Genomic DNA, 19,628 nt, shown 5'->3' with positions numbered 1-19,628 from the left:
ACTCCTGATACTAATCACTGAGTCACTCTGCAATCTTCTTCAAACTGCATAAAATGCTGTTCACATTTTAATGATTGAGTTTTCCCTTGGTCAAGGTAAGTTGTTGCTGTATAGATGTGAGCATAGAGAAAAACAACCTAACCACATGCAAAGATAGAAAGAAATAAGAAAAATGGGACGCAATTGGGAAAATTAGGCGAATTCAGTAGTGGACCTCTTTGTCTTGCCTGTCTGCTGTGCAGGGAGTCCTTTGTGGAGTTATTGTTGTTCGATTAGTTATAAATTCTAGGGGAGCTTTACAGAGGCTCACCTCACGGCGCCATTTTGATGACGTCCAACATTCTATTTTCTATCTGTTCAATGATACAGTTTGGTTTTTACCAATTTGTTCTTCAACTACATTGATCTCTCCAGGGAAGTGAATTTTTCATAACTATTCATTCAGTGTCCAGGTGTCTTTGCACTTCTCATTATCTAGGTTAAATTCCATGATTCATCATTTCATTTCAATCACTCTCTTATAAACACTTTGCTTTTGCCTTGCTCTACTGACCTTCCACCAGGTATGTGTGGCAAAACTCAATTTCTAGATTAATCAACCTAATAAGTATGCTAGGTCATGATGGAAAACACTGCTTAAACATGTATATTTGTGTTTCCATAATTTCATGATCATCAGCCTTGAATTTAACCCTTGACACTGCTCAGTCATCTAACAACATAATCTTGTTCAGTTCAATCTCCCTCTACAACTTTTGTTTCCACACTCTCCTCTAAGTACATTCACCATCTTCAACTCCTTCTTTCTTTCTCAACAGATAATCTTTTATTTTCTTAATACTTCACAGAGAAATTAGAGTCCATTATATATAAAATCATGCAAGACAGCCATCACATCTGTGTGTGTGTGTGTGTGTGTGTGTGTGTGTGTGTGTGTTTCAATACCTTTCCTCTTTGCTTTTTTTTCTTGTTATAATTGGGATATGTATCCCTTTTATATCTGGAGCCAAACTCAAACACTTATTTTTTATGTCTAGTTTTCCCATCTTGTCAGGTACATTTCATTATCATTCATTCTATGTCTAACCTTTTAAAAATTCTGCTCCTTCAGCATTTAAATAATTAAAATGTGCTCAAATATCTTACAGTCTAAACTATGAGGAAATAATTATATTCTCTCATTCATTGTTAAATATGTAATTGTCTACACTACTTATCTTCACTCTTATTCCCTACTTACCATTTAACCCACGTTAATCTCACTTCTGTCCTCACCTTTCCACAGAAGCAGTTTTCACTAAGGTCATCAGTTGTCCTACCTTTCAGTCCTTGCTTGACTTCTCAGCAGCTTTTGACACTACTGATTATACCCTCAATCTTGAAACATTCTCTTAATGTTTTATCACAAAACTCTTGAGTTTTACTTTAACCTTTCTGGCATCAAATCTCATCCTTTGCCCATTCTTTCTATTCTATGTCTTTTAAATCCTGATATTCCTCAAGGCTCTAACTGAAGCCTCGTTTTCTTCTCTCCATACTTTTCCTGATCTATATCATCAATTCCTAAGACCCCAATTAATAGCTATACATTGACATCTCCCAATTCTTTACCTCTTACTTAGATCTTTCAAAACACACATATCAAACTGCACCCTGGATATCATCTTTTGGATATTTCATAGGCACCTCAAATTTAATTTTTAAAAAAATTATAATTAAAACCCATTATATTTCTTCACAAACCTGATGTTCTTTACTATGTCTAATATTTCAGAGACTATCAATACCACACACTGAAAGACCCAAAGCAGAAATTTGAAATTGATCATTTATAACTTCCTCTTTATAAACCCCCATGTGCAATCAATTACACTGATCCAATCCTTTTTTGAATCAAAAAAGAAAAAAGTCCTTAACATAGGTAACAAGATCTCCACAATCTGGTCTGGCTACCTTTTCAGCCTTCTTTTTACACTCCAGGAATGTTGGCCAGACAAAAAAAAATCCCGAATTTTCTAAAAATGTATATGTTAAGAGCAATTTCCATATAAAAAAAAGATCATGGTAAATTCTTCTACCACTTCATTTCCAGGGTTCCAACTATAATATTTAGTTATTTTTTCTTAAATTTTGACCTAGCATCTACTGAAATTCATATTTTTTTCTCTGAAGATAAACTGAAATGAAGCCAGAGATAGTGGAAGCCCAGGTGATGAAGAAGAATGACACCACCCAGTCCCTAAGGTTGAGCTATCATACTGCCAAGAGTGGTCCCATGCAATGAGTTGTCATGCATCATTATTGCACTTCTCTGAACAATGGTTGTTATAGACAAATAAAAGTCTAAACAGATAATGTGTGCTATTCTACATAAAGGTAAGGTAACATGTGGTTCTTCAGTGTCAAAGTCTCCTGACTACGAGACAATGCACATACTTCCTCCTTTGACTTTAGAATAATTATTCTCATCCCTACTCCTGTCTCCAAACAAGGCCAAGTTCTATTCATCATTCAAGTCTCAACTAATCTCCTTTTCATTCAGCTTAAATATGACTTCCTTGGGAACAGTCCTCCTGATTTCTCTCTGTTAGAAAATTCTATTTCCAAATTGTGTTTCCTATTTTTTGAAATTCAGCATGCTTGCAACTATAATACTTGTTTAATATTTATTTTCCCTGCTAGACTGCAATCTGTACAAAGGCAAAGATCATGTCAATTTTATTAGTTTTGTCTTTTTGTTGTTGTTTCCATGATACTTTCAAAGTCCACACAATAATGGTACTTAAAAGGTGCTCAAAAAATATTTCTGGAATTGAACATCACTAATAAGTCAAGACAAAAATAATATTTTCATTGTCTCTGAAAATATATTTGAAAGCATTAAATATTATTTCCTTTACTGTATAAGTAAAGGAAAATAAACTTTTGCAAACTGGCAGCCAATAATAATCCAAAGAAGGATGCTAAAGTCGTTTCCATTAACGATAAAAAAATATCATGAGTATTAATATTGCTCAATAGGTTCTATCTAGAGAAATAAGGACTGCTTGTTTTTGCCCAACACTGTTGTCTCAGCTTAGGTGAAAATTCTTCCACAAAACATTTTCTTAACCCCCAAAATATTTCCTTTTATTCACACCCACAGAACTATGTACTTAGGGAAGCACTTATCATAATTTATTGCACTTACTGCCTGTCTTCTATTCTTGAGTGTAAAGACATTTTCATATTAATAGTTTTATCTCTTAATTCTAGCTCAGTTTCTATAAAACACTTAAGTTTTATTGAATAAATAAATAATGCATAAATCATTGCACACAAACTCCTATTTGATATGGGACTTTTGTAATTTTTCCACCACACTTCTCCCCACTTCACTTCTATTCATTCTTCTGTTTACTCTATGTTCCATTAAAGTATAGTTTATGATTGAATGGCTAAAGTAATAATAAATGAATAAATTAAAACACAAAAACACATACACAGCACACTTACGCATATACCCAGACATGTGGAATCATAAGCAAAGTCTGCAGAAAGTCACATCATTGTTATTGCTGAAAAACCTGGATTCTTGGAGTCAAGTGTCTTGGATTTGTAGTTGATCTGTGCCTCTTTTTTCATTATATCAAACAAATTATTTGATCTCTCTAAAACACCTGTTTCATCATAGAATTTTTGTGGAGATTACATGAGAAAAGTCCTCAATTCAGTGACTGGAAATGTTAAGCTCTCAATACATAGCAGCTATTTGTAAATTCACTATTATTATAAACACATGCAAATACACAGAGATGGCAGAAAACCAGAAATGACAGAAGGTTTTAATCACAAGGAAACGAGAGTCCGACCCTGCTCTTCTGGATCCAAGCTCTCAGACCATTTGGATTTGGCTGTTGAATTGTGTCCTCGAGACAGCTCACTTCTACTTGTTCTCTTCTGCCCCATTTATTCATCTTAATTCCAACCCCTAAGACTTTAAAATCTGACCCCCAGCCTACAGATTCTATTTCGTGGGGAAAGCTGGATTGAGTCCATCCCGTCTTTTCTGAACCTCACCTTGTGGCTCCTCATAGGTCCTCTGTTTGTCTTTCAGTTAGCCTCCGCCAGGATCTGGGCCTGAGTTCTGCCCTTGGCTTCCAGCCTTGCAGCCTTGGCAGCCTTGCCCAACATCTAATCTCCAGAGTCCAGCCCTTGGTGAGGGCCACGGGATGAACAGAAACAGCACCCTCAACTGGCCAATCCTCTTATTCATCTTCCTGGACTACGGACAGGACACTCAAACTTGTGTGCCCCTGAGAAACCATAGCCACAGATCCAATCAGTGAGTTGTGGACTGCACAGTGAGGCACATCCCAGGGCTCTAGCTCTTGAGGCTTTGAGGTCTCGAAGGCTGGGGTGGACTGAATCCCTGCAACTTCAGGTCTTCTAGGACAGGCAGTATCTTTAGCAAGCAGAGTCCTCCAGGGCTTTTGAAATGGAAAAATTCTCTCCACTGCTGCTAAAGCCATCTACAGTGACATCTCTGTGTTTATTTGGGGGAGAGAGAGAGAGGACTTGCATGTCTTTGTGTCTCTGTGGCTATTTGGTTTATGTTATTGTTGGGACGGTTTTTCCTGCAGGCCGCCCCCTAAGAGCTCAATCCCCCTCCTTCTCAGAGCTCCATCCCCCGCCCCTTCCCATACTTATCGGAGATGTCTCCCACGGGCACCATGGTTAGAGGCCTCCCTGTCCAAACAAATGTTGAAGAAACACAGTGCTAGGGACAGATCTCCCTGGCACCCTGGCCAGATTTCCCCCCCAACCTGGAGGCCTAAACATATAAAACAAAGCGCCTGACTCCAGTTTGTGCTCAGTTCTTTGGGAACAATCCCACTGAGCCCACTGGTGTAATAAAGCTGTGTTCTCCCTGATCTCTGCGAGCCACTTGAGTCTCTCGGTCCTCGTCATTTCCTCCACAACATTATAAATATTCAATCATTTTTGTAAATACATACAATGCCTACTCTAGTATGAAAATACAAATGGATCTATGGAAGGAGGGGAACATTTTCTACTTTCTGAATCAAGCCTGAAAAGGGAATGCTCTGGTTATCACAAATAGGTCATATTGATCAAGTACTTGAATTTTCATATAGAACTCCTTACAGATACACTTGCCAGTCCTATAGATTCAGACTGCAAACTATCTTTAGAACCACTTTCCTCCTTTAGTCATCATCTTTATTTCCTTGTCACCCGCTATTGGGCCGCACAGTATTCAATTCGTTGAGGAAGACATACATTAGTGAAATAATCAATAGATCATATGGGTAAAAATAATCACTACCTTTATAACTTTTGTAAACTTAATGTGTCAAGAAAGTAAATAACAAAGGTATCTAATCAGGCCTGGGGGAGATAGAAAAAAGAGTCTTTCAAAAGATATTTGAGGGGGTGGATGGGTGGCTCAGTTGGTTAGAGCGTAAGCTCTGGGCAATGGGGCTGCAGGTTCGATTCCCACATGGGCCAGTGAACTGTGCCCTCCGCAACTAGAATGAAGTCAATGAGCTGCTGATCAGCTCCCCGGTGGCCAGATGGCTCATTTGGTTGGAGCACGGACTCTCAACCACAAGGTTGCCTGTTCAACTCCTTGTCTTCCACAAGGGATGGTGGGCTGTGCCCTCAGCAACTAACAACGGCAACTGGACCTGGAGCTGAGCTGCGCCCTCCACAACTAAGATTGAAAGGACAATGACTTGACTTGGGAAAAAGTCCTCCAAGTACACACTGTTCCCCAATAAAGTCCTGTTCCCCTTCCCCAATAAAATCTTTAAAAAAAAAAAAAAAAGATATTTGACAGACAAAGTTAATTTTAACTAAAAGCTAATAAAATCAATAATGTTTATTGGGCTCTTGAATGTGTCAATTAGAGGGCCAAATCCTTTAAAAACATTATCAAATTTAGTTCTTATTCCCTGTCAATGCAGTAGATCCCCTTATTGTTTTCATATTACAGGTGAGAAAAATGATACATAAAAGTTTACCTAAATTGTTCAGCTATTAAGTGGAGAATTTTCTAACTACCATAGGTAGTCTGACTCCTGAACCCTATTTTTATATCACTTTGTACTATATTATCTCCAATAGGCTAAGGAAAGGGGAGAACATTCCAGACACAGAGAAAAGTATGTGCAAAGGGCCTTAGGCAAGATGGAGGAAGATATGAATGTAAGCATCTTAGAAGCAGGTAGTTTGTTTTTCATTTGTGGCTCATACTTAAAAAAAAAAAATTGAGGCATAAAAAGTTATGGGTAATGGAAACTCCTGTTAGTACATAAATAGCCTATTTTAGTACGTAAATAGATAGTTTTAAGGAAGTATTTTGAAAGGTGACGTAGCGCTTAACAGCACGTTCCCTGCCCCAGTTGCCATTCATTCCTTTACGCATTCATCCAAGCACCATGTGTGGAAGCAGTTTGCAGGAAAGCACAGAAGGGGAGAAGGGGAAATGGCTTGAGGCCAGACATGGACTACTGGCTGCACTTTCCAACTCCACCAGGCCTCCTGTGTACATGGAGATCTTACCTATCTCATAAGGCTTGAGGATGGATTGTGATGTTTTATGTAAGGCACTTTGCACATTGTTTGGGACATTACATGACAGTCAGTCTTTTTAATTTTATATTATTATAATTACTGTGTAACAGGTGCTCTGGATGCAGATATGGCTAAGGCAATTTTTACTGTCCTCAAGGAGATCACAGATTTGTGGGGAAAACACACACAGAAGCAGGCAATTTCAGTACAGAGTGACAAGAAATATGATCTGAAAAACACAGGGAGCTGTAAGGACAGGAAGGAGGGTGCTGATATAATTAGGAAAGAGCAACAGGATGGTCAAGAATTTTATATTAAAGCTGTGTTTTAAAGGAAAAATAAAAGTTCTTAAGGCAGTGAGAATATTATTTCAAACGTGAAGAAGGTAATGAGGACATAGTGAGAATTGGCAAACTGTCTGCAACTTGATGTGCAGACTGGACACTGGATGTAGATGAGGCTGAGAAGAGGGAGAGAGGGAGATCAGAAGAGTTTGGGGAGGTAAGCAGGCACTGTACCTTGTGCTTTGGAACTTGGATCTTATTCTAAAGGCTAAAGGATGAAGGGGCTGATGGAAGGTTTCACTCGGGAATGTGACAAAATGAAACTGACATAGGGTAAAGTTCAATATGGTTGTCATGTGGACTTGCCACTGGAATGCAGTGAGATGCACCTGTAGTGATGCTTTAGAGACAGCAAAATTATTTTGAGAACTTTCACTGTAGTACAGGCAGAGATGATGTGGAACTAGGTATGCAGAAAGGATGCAGGAATGAATTAAATAATGCTCCTTCCAGAACTGGGACAAGGGAAAGGCTAGTGAGATGCCCAGGACACAAAATTAATGAAGCATTGACTCTCAGGGTCTTAAGTGCTCTAGGCACCTCTATTGGGTTCACTGGTCAGTACACAAACAATCAAGGTGTTACTGGCCATTCAACAGAAAAGGAATTAATTTAATTTGTTTCTATGAGCAGTTTAGCTGGAGGCAGGACCAGGCACCAAGTCCCAGAGGTCACCCCCTTGGGACTTTCCAAGAGCAATAAATGATCCCAGGCTCATTCTGCCTTCTGTGCAGTGGGGAGACCCCTGCTGTGGTTGAGGGGATGGATGGTGGTGCGTGAACTAGGCTACACACGTAGCAGGCGGAACAGTTCCGGGGAACTTAGACACACAGACACGTAGCAGTTACGGTAATGGTATAGACTGCAAGGAGCCATTCCTTTGTCTGTGGACTAGCCACATGGTCAGGAGGCAAAGTGAGTAACTTTTTTAGAGTATACTTCTTTGAGTACCCTTCCCCATGCTTCTCATTCTCTGGATCTACATTTCTCCTCTGCTCCCCTGGCAGCAATTTTTCCAGTGATGTAGGCTCAGCCTTCTTGTGCTCTTTCCCAGGAATAATGTCCACTCCTGTACCTTGCTCCCTGAGCCTCCCCCAGGGACACTTTGCAGCTGTGATGATCCCATTCTGGTTTTCTATTCAGGTAAACATGTATGGTGAGAGCTCCAGCAGTCTGGGGGCTTTTAATAGGGTCTATTTCAAGAGAGTGCTCTAACCTTTTAAGTCATTTTAAGTCAAGGTAGGAATTCAGATCTGAGATGAGCCTCAGTGGGTGGTCTGGGGAAAGGGAGCTCTTGATAGGTTAAGGAAGTTAGGGATTCTGTGGGTTCTTCTCAAATCTTACTCTCTTTGGGTGGCTAAATCCTGACTTTAAGTTCCTCGTTGCCCACGAAGTCTGGACTCACACAGACAGCTTCTTCCAGTTTAAAAGCTTGAGACACCACATCAGAAATATTATTTTCCTCAGCAAGTTAATCTTTGTAAGTATGGAAAATGCTCTAGTTTTTAACTTTAAATAACATTAGGAATATGTCTTAATATGAAGTAAAAAACAACTATATATTTTTCCATACACACCTCTGTTCTTTGGTAAACGTAACTCCCTATTGTTTGCCATGCCAGCTTATGGCACCAAAGAAGACTTGAAGTGCTCGTAATCAATACCAGACTTCTCAGTATATTTTTAAAAGTCAAAGGATAACTCCAGATGCTTCATGAATCTGGAGAAAATCAGATTACTGTGGATGAGAGGGAATATTGGGTAAATTCATTGAAGGGTTGAAGATAATGAATTAAATAACTTCTAATGAAAGTATACATTTTTAGCCCTCAATCTAATAAAAAAATGAACTTCATCATATTTTCATATATTTGACAGTAATAAAATAATATCACAATTTTTTTCATATGGTAAAAATTTTAAATTATCAGATAAAATTAAAGTTATCATTAGTTCACTATCCAGATATAACTAGAAAACTTGATGTTTTCTCTACCAGACATCTTGCAAAAACATATTTTAAAAAAATTTTATAAATAATTGTTATTGTTCCACAATGACACTAAGCACAAACATTTTTGCAATCTCTTTTTAATTTAATAATAAATGGTAAATTTTAAATAGCATTTATTTTTTAAATCAAAATAATTATGCTCTTTGTGTATGTTGATCTTTCCTGATATAGAATAAAAAGGATGTTTTGTTTGTTAATGAGAAAATTAATTTCCTTTTTGATGAAGATTATTTATTACTTTTTAGTCTATTTAAAATGAACTCCTTTTTCCCTTTTATGCACATGTTCATATCTCTGTACATATGATAGGTAATCAGTAGATGCTTGGGTAATCAATAAACCAATAGTTGATTAGATAAATGTGTGTGCTAGATAACAGAATTGTTGCTTAGTTCAACAAAACACTTTTTGTTTCTATTCATTTTTTATATTCTTTATAAAAATTTATAATTTTCTTACTTGTCTTAAAATGTTTAGTCAGAGAATACAATAGATTATCACAGGTTTTAAAATTTTGTAAGACCATCATTTTCAGTTTATGTTAATTGTGTGAGAAAATAATACCAGCCTCAGAATTTTCCTTGGAAGCACCTTTTTAAAATTCTTTGATCCCGAGTGACCGGTTAGCTCAGTTGGTTGGAGCATGGTGCTGATAGCACCAAGGTTGCCGGTTCGATCCCCACATGGGCCACTGTGAGCTGCGCCCTCAAAAAAAAAAAAATCCTTTGATCCCACTTTGAATCTTTGGAATCCTCTCCAAAGTAGATTACTGCACACATTTGGGTCCACACTTAACATCTCTGAATAGGTAGGAACTCATTAACTGAGGTTTTACATAGCAGATCTGAGCCCATTGCAAGTTAATAAATAAATGCTAGTTGATTGTAACAGGCTAGCTCTCTAACTTTCTTTCTCCTTACAGATAAGTGATAAAAGTTTTATACCATAATTCAGGCATGTCAACTCCCAACTATTCCACTGTCAATTATGATATGTTTGTTCTCACTGGCATCCCTGGCCTGAAGGAGCTACACATGTGGATCTCCATCCCCTTCTGCCTGATGTACCTGGTGGCTGTGTCAGGAAATGGCATCCTGATCTGTGTGGTGGCAGTGCAGCGCAGTCTTCATGAACCCATGTACCTCTTCCTCTCCTTGCTGGCTTTTTGGGATCTAATTCTATCTACATCCACAGTACCCAAAGCCCTGAGCATCTTCTGGTTTGATGACGTCAACATCTCTTTTGGTGGTTGTGTAACCCAACTCTTCTTTATGCATTTTGCCTTTGTAGTGGAGTCAGGCATTCTCTTGGCCATGGCTTTTGACCGCTATGTTGCCATCTGCTACCCACTGAGGTATACCACCATTCTTAGCCTTGGTGTCATTGGCAAAATAGGGGGCATCATTGTGCTCAGGGGTTTTGCAACTGTTTTCCCCATTGTCTTCCTTGTGAAACGCCTACCCTTCTGTCGTACAAACATCATTGCCCACACTTTCTGTGAACACATGGGGCTGGCAAAGCTGGCTTGTGCTGATATCACCATCAATATTTGGTATGGAATCTCTGTGCCATTACTCAGTGTTATGCTGGATATGGCGACAATAGTCATCTCCTACATGCTTATTCTGCGGGCAGTCTTCAGGTTGCCATCCCGGAATGCTAGGCTGAAAGCACTCAGCACCTGTGGTTCCCATGTCTGTGTCATCCTCATGTTTTACCTTCCAGGGGTTTTCACTGTCATTGCTCAGCGCTTTGGCCAAAAAATCCCCAAGCATGTCCACATCCTGCTGGCCAATCTCTATGTTCTTGTTCCTCCCATGATGAACCCAATTATCAATGGCGTAAAGACAAAACAGATTCGTGAGCGAGTAGCCCTTGTGTTTTCTTCAAAAGGGAAGTGTTGTTGAGGTTGCCTGGATTTCATGGTGGTTTCTTACAGGCAAGAAAGAAGTGTCCTATTAGGAAAGAAAAAACATAGCTGCCATTTAGGACAGGCTCTATTTGCTATGAAATTCGTCTTTTTTCATTAGATAAGGATGATCCAAATTATATAAGTCCTTTATTTCAAAGGTAAATAGTTTCTTAAAAATATGTGTATTCTGTGTCTATGAGTTTTTGTTTCTTTATTTGTTTGTCTTGTTCCTTTGTTGCTTTCAGTTTTATATCCCATATATCAGTGAAGTCATATGGTTCTCGACTTTTTATGTCTTATTTTGCTTAGCATAATAATCTCAAGATCTATCCATGTTGTTGCAAATGACACAATTTCATCTTTTCTTATGGCTGAGTAGTATTCTATTGTGTATATATGAGGTCTGCCAATTAAGTTTGTGAACTTACTGCAACGAGTTGCTAACATTTCTTGATATCAGAGGCATTATTTATTATGAATTTGTACCAACTGGACAGTTAACCAAGTTTACAATTTGGAAGTGCTGAAAAGGCTGCGTGAAAAAGTTAAATGACCTCAACTTTTTGGCAACAATTCATGGCTCTTGCATAACGACAATGCACCCGTTCACACAACACTGTCTGGGAGGGAGTGTTCAGCCGTAAACAAATAACTGCATTGGAACACTCTCCCTACTCACCTGATCTGGCCCCCCATGACTTCTTTTTTTATCTGAAGAGAAAGGAAATATTGAAAGGAAGACATTTTGATGACATTCAGGACATCAAGGGTAATGTGATGACAGCTCTGATGACCATCCCAGAAAAAGTGCTCCAAAATTGCTTTGAAGGGTGGACTAGGCTCTGGTCAGTGCATAGCTTCCTAAGAGGAGTACTTCAATGGTGACCATAGTGATATTCAGTAATGAGATATGTAACACTATTTCTAGGATGAGTTCACGAATTTAATTGTCAGGCCTCATAAACTACATCTTCTTTATCCAATCATTTATCGAAGGACACTTTGGCTGTTTCCGCATTTAGTGGTTACTAGAAGGTAAGCGGGGATGGGGGTGGTAGAAGAGTGTAAACAGGGTCAAATATATGGTGATGGAAGGAGAACTGACTCTGGGTGGTGAACACACAATGTAATATATACATGATGTGTTACAGAATTGTGCACTTGAAATCTATGTAGTTTTGCTAACCATTGTCACCCCAATAAATTTTAATTTAAGAAAGAAAGGTGTACTCACAGACATACAAACTAGTATTTTAAATGTACACAAGTTCTTCAATATTTAATGATAATATCTCTATTTCTATCAAACAAAAAATAAAACTTATAAAACGCCTCTCCTTCAACCACTATTTAAATTTTAGATCTCTATGTGTATTCCCCAACAGCTATGTTGAATACAAATTAGGAAGAGTGAATATCAAATTGGTATACAAATAGGGGAACATAGAAGCTCTCCATTCTAGCTCATCGTATTCACAAAAGACCTAAACAATCTTGTAACACAAATGGGAATACTGATGATACTAGATAGCACCATCTATACAAATGAAATTTTCTGCTGTAAGTACATGATTTGGAAGGATTTTTAAAAAGGACTAGCTAGCCACTTGGAGAAGATATTCCTGGCTCTGGAGCCTGGGTGGTAGGACAGATCCCACTCCTGCCTCAATTTCCCCTGTATTATCCTGACTTGCAGTCAGCCAAATCCACTTCACTAACTACTCCGAGTGGTTGAAGGTCCCTGGGTAACTGAATTGTGGGTATTCATCTCTGCGGGGATCAACCCCTCACAGACGCCTCACTTCTGAGGATCCTTGGCCTTGATTCTGGAGAGACTCAGGCTGTGTCCCTGGGACATCACACCATTCCCAGCGCCATGGACAGAGGCAGCTCCTTGGCAAAGAGCCACAGGGAGGATGCCCAGAAATCACAGGAGAAATATGAGGCCTTCAATGATATTTCCAAATACTTTTCTAAGAAAGAATGGCAAAGCTGGGAGACTTACAGAAAAGAACCTATGTGTACATGAAGAGAAACTACGACTACATGACTCTCATAGGTCTCAATTCCAACCGCCCATATTTCATGTGTTCTCTGAATCAGTCTACACATGCTCCTGAGAGTAATTTTGATGAAGATCAGAGCCCCGGGAATCAGAATGAAAATCCGCAAGAGGCTTCCGATGTGCAATGGATAGAAGACGAGAAGGAGATGCCCATGGAGCCGACAAGGGAAGAAAATGATACGATGCCACTACCAGTAACGCCTGCCTCGGAGCCGGCTCCGAAAAAGCTGTGTACCCCAGGAGAAGTGAGTTCCTCTGGTCAGGAGACTGAGAAGATGTCAGGACCCAGCAAAGTGAAGTCTAGTGTCTGGGCCCACAGACTGCAAGAAAGAAAGAACAGAGTTGTATATGAAGAGATTAGTGACCCCGAGGAAGATGACTAAATCCAAGAACCTGGTGGCCTTTCATGAACATATGCAAAGCTGTGAACCTCTGGCCCTCAGGCCTCGAGCAAGTGAAAGAAAATTTCAGCACTGTGAAACGCTAAAGCACGATGCTTCTTACTGTGTGTCTAATATTCTGTCAGGTATTCATGTTTCGTTGATGACCGACACATATCCCTAAGGCCTATTTCTGCCTGTGTGTCCAGGCACTTACCTCAGGAAACAAGTATTTTCAGGTGTCTCTGCACAGAAGAGCAGTGCTTTCCATCTCCCCACATGTGGCTCCCCAGGGCAGTTGTGGGAGACTGATTCCAGACGTTTTTTCCTCTCACTTCTCTCTCTCTCTCTCTCTCTCTCTCTCTCTCTCATACACATACTCATGCGCGCGTGCACACACACACACACACACACACACACACACACACCCCACACACATCCCCCAAGCACAACCATAAACACAAAGACGAACACTCACAGACAGTACAACTTTGAACATATCTGACCTGCGTTCAGTGTGTAATGGACATGTACCCCTCCTTCTGTCCCTTGTTCGGCAGCTGCTCCATGGCACAATACCATATTATGATGCTGTTATTAGTCGCTGGCAGTTAATAAACACAATTTTTGCCAAAAAAAAAAAAAAAGGACTAGCTCATTAAAGTGTTTGGATATTTAAAGTGCCTGGGATGCTGGGTGGCCTATGGAACCCTCCTAATTTGCAGTTGAGCAACCTTCTTTTGAAACTCCTTAACATCTATCTCACAGGGTTGTTATATGAGGACTCACTGAGAAAGCCGATGCTAAACCACTTTAGAAATTACAAAATTCTGTACAAATGTGTTGTGTCTCTATCGTTAATGTCATTATGTTCCCTGGTATAGGCTTTCATCCTCCTTAAGGTGAAAAGTTAAAAACAAAACAAAGAAAAAACCCTGACCTTTTTCTATGGCAAAGTCCTTCTAGCTCCCTCCTCCTTTCTTTTCCTACCAGGGTTCATCTAACTACTGTGAAGTCACCTCCCACAGCTTTTCCCTATCAGACATGCACCTACTTTAGATAGAAGATAACAACAGACAGACACTATTCAGGTGCGAGTGCTCCATCTGCACTGCCCATAATCCCGGCAGCATGAGCCAGTCTTGCACTTCACATCCCTCAGAAACTCCTGTGGGAATTTTACTGTATTCCATAACCATGGAACTTGTTCTTGCCAGCAGTCTGCTCAGATTTCTGGCATCTTGTGGAGTATAAAGAAAATATTTTTGTGTTTTTCCTGAGTTGCACTTTCTGAATAAATTTTGCCAAAATCGTGGGATCCTGGACTAAGACTGAGTCTTGGGAAATTAATTTACAACTATAGTTAGTGAGATAACTATAGATAGTGAGAGAATTCCAGAGACATTTACCTAACTCCAGAAGAATGACAACATGGTTGGGTTTTAAACCTGGAGACAATGTTCTTATCTTTCCCCTACAGAGATTGATTTCCCATTATTCTCCAAGGAAATTTTCTCAGAGGGTGGAAGGTAAGGAGAGGAGGAATAGTCTCTTTAGCTTTTCTAAGCAGAGAAAACACATTTTTATTTGTTCCTTGACTGTAAAACAGATTTCACATGCATAGGACATTTGACCTGGCCTTCATTATATAACCCTACAGATAAGAATTGAGTTTAGGGAATCACGTGATTATTATTTGCTTTTTAAGTGAATAATGTGAATATGTTCCTCATCCAGAACTTGGTGTGCACATTCAGCATAAAATTGATAACACGAATATTTAAAACCCAACACAAGCTCAGTACACACTTCCAGTATAAATGCTCTTCTGCTTCCATAAAACTCAACCCTGTAAGTCTTGGGTAATAGCTGGCCCTATGCTTATTGTTGTCTCTCCTTCCCACTCTATTCTCTGTAGTCACACAAATCCATATACCTAAAAGGGCCTATATAAATCACAATACGTAATAAAGTAATGTGTTACACCCCCACCACCAACAATACTACTACCAAGCTTAGGAATACAAAGGATCATTAGAGAAAAAGATGACCAAAGAGACTTGAATCAGAGTCCAGAAGAATTGGAGCCCGACAGAGTGGCTGAAGCTCAAGTGTAGCCATATAATGTATGAGGCCATGGCCTGCACCACACTCAGGCCTGTATGAGTCGGGCTTCAAGAGGTTTGATGGTTTCTGGAGGGCAAGGGGGCAGAGTGGTGACAGATGAGGGTAAACGGAAGTCAAATATATGGTGATAGAAGGAGAACTGACTCTGGGTGGTAAACACACAATGTGACATATAGATGCTGTATTATAGAATTGTACATCTGAGACCTATGTAACTTTACTATTGTCATCCCAATAAACTTTAATTTAAAAAACAAAACAAAACAAAAAAACATGAGTAAATAAAAAAATAAATACAGAAATAAATTTAAAAAAAAAAAGAAAAAGGATTGTAGCCAGTGGTGTGCTAGTGAATGTTTAACTTCTGGTTTTGGTGGGGTTGATTTGTAGATTTGCTGATTTCTAAGGTGTAGATATTCCCTCTGTGGCTAATTTCAAGCTACTAATATGATATTGACCTGTTCATAACACTTCTGAAAATTTCACACTTGGCTTTCACGAGCCAGTTTGAACAGTCTCCAGCTCACCATTTGTTGTAGCTTTTGGTAGGCCTGGCACACTGGGACTAGAATGAGCTCTAATATTGTGGTTTTGGTTTAACCCAGAAAGGATGTGAGAAAAAGAGATCTCTGTGCTAGAGAAGTTCTGCCTCACTGAGAGGTAAGACAGTAAATAAAATCGGACAGACTTATTATCTGTATGCACTTCATTTATTATTTGTATGATATGGAACATATTTAACTTTTTTATTAAGGTAAGACTCACGTAATATAAAATACATTATTTTATCCATTTAAAGTGTACAATTTAGTGGTTTTTAGTACATTTATAATGTTGTGCAAGAGTCACCATTATCTAATTCCAGAAGATTTTCATCATCCCAAAAAGAAACCTCATATTCACTAAGCAATCCCTCTCATTTCATCCTCCTCCAGTCACCAGCAACTACTAATCTACTTTCTGTTTCTAAGGATTAGCCTGTTCTGGACTTTGACATGACTGGAATCATGCAGCATGTGGCTTTTTGTGTCTGGTTTCTTTCACTTAGCATTATAAGATTCACCATGTTGTATTATACATCAGAACTTCATTCCCTTTTATGGATGAAGAATATTCCATTGTTTGGATATAACATATTTAGATATAACTGATGAATCACTAGTTGACACATGTTTGATGTAAGTTGTTTCCACTTTTTTGACTATTGCAAATAATGCTCCTATAAACATTCATTTCCAAGCTTTCGTTTGGACATCTGTTTTCAATGTTTTTTGTTATATACCCAGAAGAAGGATTGTTGGGTCTTATGGTAATTCTGTATTTAACTTTTTGAGGAATCACCCAACTGTTTTTCACAAAGGCTGCACCATTGTACATTTCCACTAACAATGTATTAAGGTTCCAATTTCTCTATATCCTCACTATTTCACTTTTTAAAAAATTATAGCCATTTAGTGGATATGAGACATAATAATAAAAAGGGATTGAAAAATCATTTCCCATCATTTTCATTCCTACCCAAGTTTAAGCTAAGCTTCGGATTCCTGAGGAAATAGCATATATGAAGGTCCAGAAGGAAAAGAGAACATAGTTTATTTGAATAGCCAAAAGAAGTACAGGGTGGTTGTTAACATAAAAAGTGTATGAGGGAGAGAGTGAGAGGGAAGGGAAGAGTGGAGTCAGTGGACACCAAGCAATAAGTAGTTAACACAAATCAGGCCATAAAAGGCTTTAAAGATATGTTAGGATGTTTGGGGTTTATTCCAAACAAAATGGGTAACTATTAAATGATTTTAAATAGAGGACTAACATGATCTAGGTTGGAGTTTTATAAGAGAACTCTAGTTTCTGATTTAAAAAAATGGATGGGAGAGAAAAAAGTTTAGAGGCAGCAAATTCCTAAATGAGGCTGCTAAAAAAATCCAGGATAAAGAGAGTGTGATGATCATATTTTAATGTGAAACATCTGAATAAATAGAATGATATTCAGAAGACATAAGCAATAGCAAATTAATTTTTAAATAATTAGAGAAAATAAATAAGATAAGGTAAACAAGCTTTGACATGGGAAATTAGTTGAATACCATACCATTTAGTAAAATAGTGTATTCAAGAGAAGGTGTTGATTGTGAGGAAAGAAAGAGAAGATGATAATATTTTTGAACATGTTGATTTTGAAGTTTCAGTGAGATATCCAAGAGGAGATAACGGGTAGAGAGTTGACTAGGTGGGACAGAAAAACAACTGGGAGTAGGGCTTTAGACTTCAGTAACCACCAGCATAAAGATTGCTATTGAATTTATGAGCTTACTGTGTGCTAAACAAATTTAACCCCACAATGAGCCTATGAATTAAGTGCTATGTTTTCTTTTATTCTAAAAAGAAGAAACTGAAATAGGATAAAAGGACTAAAGGAAGAGTAAAAAATTTGTGCATTTATGCTTTTGATGATAGAAAATCATATGTACTTCCATCTGATGCCTATCATTTTCTTAGGATTTGAAAAATCCTGACCTCTCTCCCTCTAATTCTACAAATAATTTTCTCCAATGCAACTGAGGTCTTGAAATCCATAAGAATTGGATCCGTTATTGTAGGATTTCCTGCTATTGATTTACATAAGAAATTCTATTAAATCAATATGATTATTGATTTCCCATAATCTTTTTCTCCATGTTCTCATCCCCAGGTCACTGCATCCCTTTAGGAAAGAATTAGAGGGAGGATCTTGTCCCCAATCTGTTTTGTTTTTATACGTGCAGGAGGGATTGTGTGCAGGAGGGGTTGCCACATAGAGGATCGCAGATGTGATATGAAACGTATGAGAGATGTTGTGGCCAAAGCAATGAGTAAGGACAGAGAACATGGCTGGTGTGTAGAATATGAGAATGACACTAATATGAGAACTATGGGTGCTGAAGGCTTTCTGGTGGGTATCTCTGGGTGGAAGGTAGAAAACAGCATGAAGAATGAGAGTGTAGGAAATACCAATGAGGATCAGGTCCAAGATAACAGTCATTATGGGCACAGCAAAGCCATACCAGATATTGATGGAGATGTCAGCAGAAGCAAGTCTGACCACCCCTATTTGCTCACAGTATGTGTGTGAGATGATAAGTTTCCTGCAGAAGGGCAGACACATCACCAGGAAAACAACAAGCAAAATGGTACTAAAGCTCTGACCAAAAATACCCACCATGATCTTGAAATCATTCCAGGTGTCAAGACACTAGTGTATATCTCAAAGGGGAGCAAATAACCATATAATGATCAAATGCCATGCCCAACACGATGGCTGAGTCCAGTAAAACCCGAAGTGGAGAAAACACAACTGGATGAGGCAGATAGGAAATAATGATTATCTGAGCTTTCAACCATAGTATGCCAAGCGTTTTGGGGACACATGTGATGCATAATATGAAGTCTGCAGAAGCCAGAATTGAGAAAAAGAAGAACATGGGTACATAGAGGCTGCGATCCATAGTGATGAGGTAGAGAAGGATACCACTGTCTGAAAGGGCCACAAGGTAGATCGTAAAGGAATCGTAAAGGAAAGGAATTTCAATCCAGATGTGAAACTACTCCAGTTCTGGGATCCTCACCAAAATGAAGAAGTCTGGATTGAATTTTGTCAATTTCAATATTGCCATCATCTTGATTGTCATTTCCTGAGGACAAAAATATCCCATTTGATTCCTGGGACTGACTGTCCATAAATTCCCTTTAAGTCTTTTCCACAACAAGGATCCCTCCCTTTCTATCACCTAACACACACTAGAAAAAAAATGCAATCTACCTCCTGTCACAACCCTTAAAGCATTTACCAAAAGCTGCCAAGAGACCTCAATTAAACCAATAATTCCCCATCTATAGACATTACCATAACTATATTGTTACTTTATTGGAAAAATATCCCAACAGATCTATGACCTGGGAGGATATTGGTCCTTTATTGTCAACTATAATAAAATTCCAAGATTATCTTGCCCTCACCAGTAACTCAGTTTAAGATTTCTTAAGGATGTAAGTATTGAATATCCAACCTGATGTGAGTCTTACTGAGGTATCTATTTAAAGAAATAATGGGGGCCATGTGTGAATTAGAAAACCTGCATCTTTTAATGCCAGTGTATCATTAGGACTCCGGTGAACCAATTTACTACATCCCAGAATTTATCCCCAACTCTTCAATATCTGGAAGAAAGTC

The 19,628-nt window shown here is 38.6% G+C and overlaps 4 protein-coding genes across 4 annotated transcripts in view; 2 read left to right on the top strand and 2 right to left on the bottom strand.

The window, feature by feature from the left end:
- LOC117029708 (olfactomedin-4-like) overlaps nt 1–4,162 on the bottom strand; it is a 29,699-nt gene extending 25,537 nt beyond the window's left edge. The window contains exon 1 of the mRNA XM_033118912.1: nt 4,060–4,162. The gene's annotated coding sequence lies outside the window, so the exon portion shown is untranslated. The remainder of the gene's footprint in view (nt 1–4,059) is intronic.
- Nucleotides 4,163–9,893: 5,731 nt separating this feature from the next.
- LOC117030654 (olfactory receptor 52B2-like) lies at nt 9,894–10,844 on the top strand. Its single transcript, XM_033120825.1, has one exon. The coding sequence runs from the start codon at nt 9,894–9,896 to the stop codon at nt 10,842–10,844; it is 951 nt and encodes a 316-aa protein (XP_032976716.1).
- Nucleotides 10,845–12,832: 1,988 nt separating this feature from the next.
- LOC117029707 (protein SSX7-like) lies at nt 12,833–13,297 on the top strand. Its single transcript, XM_033118911.1, has one exon. It carries the CDS (start codon nt 12,833–12,835, stop codon nt 13,295–13,297), a length of 465 nt encoding a protein of 154 aa, XP_032974802.1.
- Nucleotides 13,298–18,035: 4,738 nt separating this feature from the next.
- LOC117029706 (olfactory receptor 52H1-like) lies at nt 18,036–18,903 on the bottom strand. The gene is given in 2 exon segments (XM_033118910.1): nt 18,036–18,644; nt 18,646–18,903. Coding segments are annotated over 2 exon segments (867 nt in total).
- Between the last annotated feature and the right edge of the window lie 725 nt (nt 18,904–19,628).

Source organism: Rhinolophus ferrumequinum, chromosome 11, assembly GCF_004115265.2.
Source record: "Rhinolophus ferrumequinum isolate MPI-CBG mRhiFer1 chromosome 11, mRhiFer1_v1.p, whole genome shotgun sequence".
Lineage (NCBI taxonomy): Eukaryota > Metazoa > Chordata > Mammalia > Chiroptera > Rhinolophidae > Rhinolophus > Rhinolophus ferrumequinum.
Note: the sequence above shows the minus strand (reverse complement) of the source record. Positions and strands in the feature narration are given on the sequence as shown.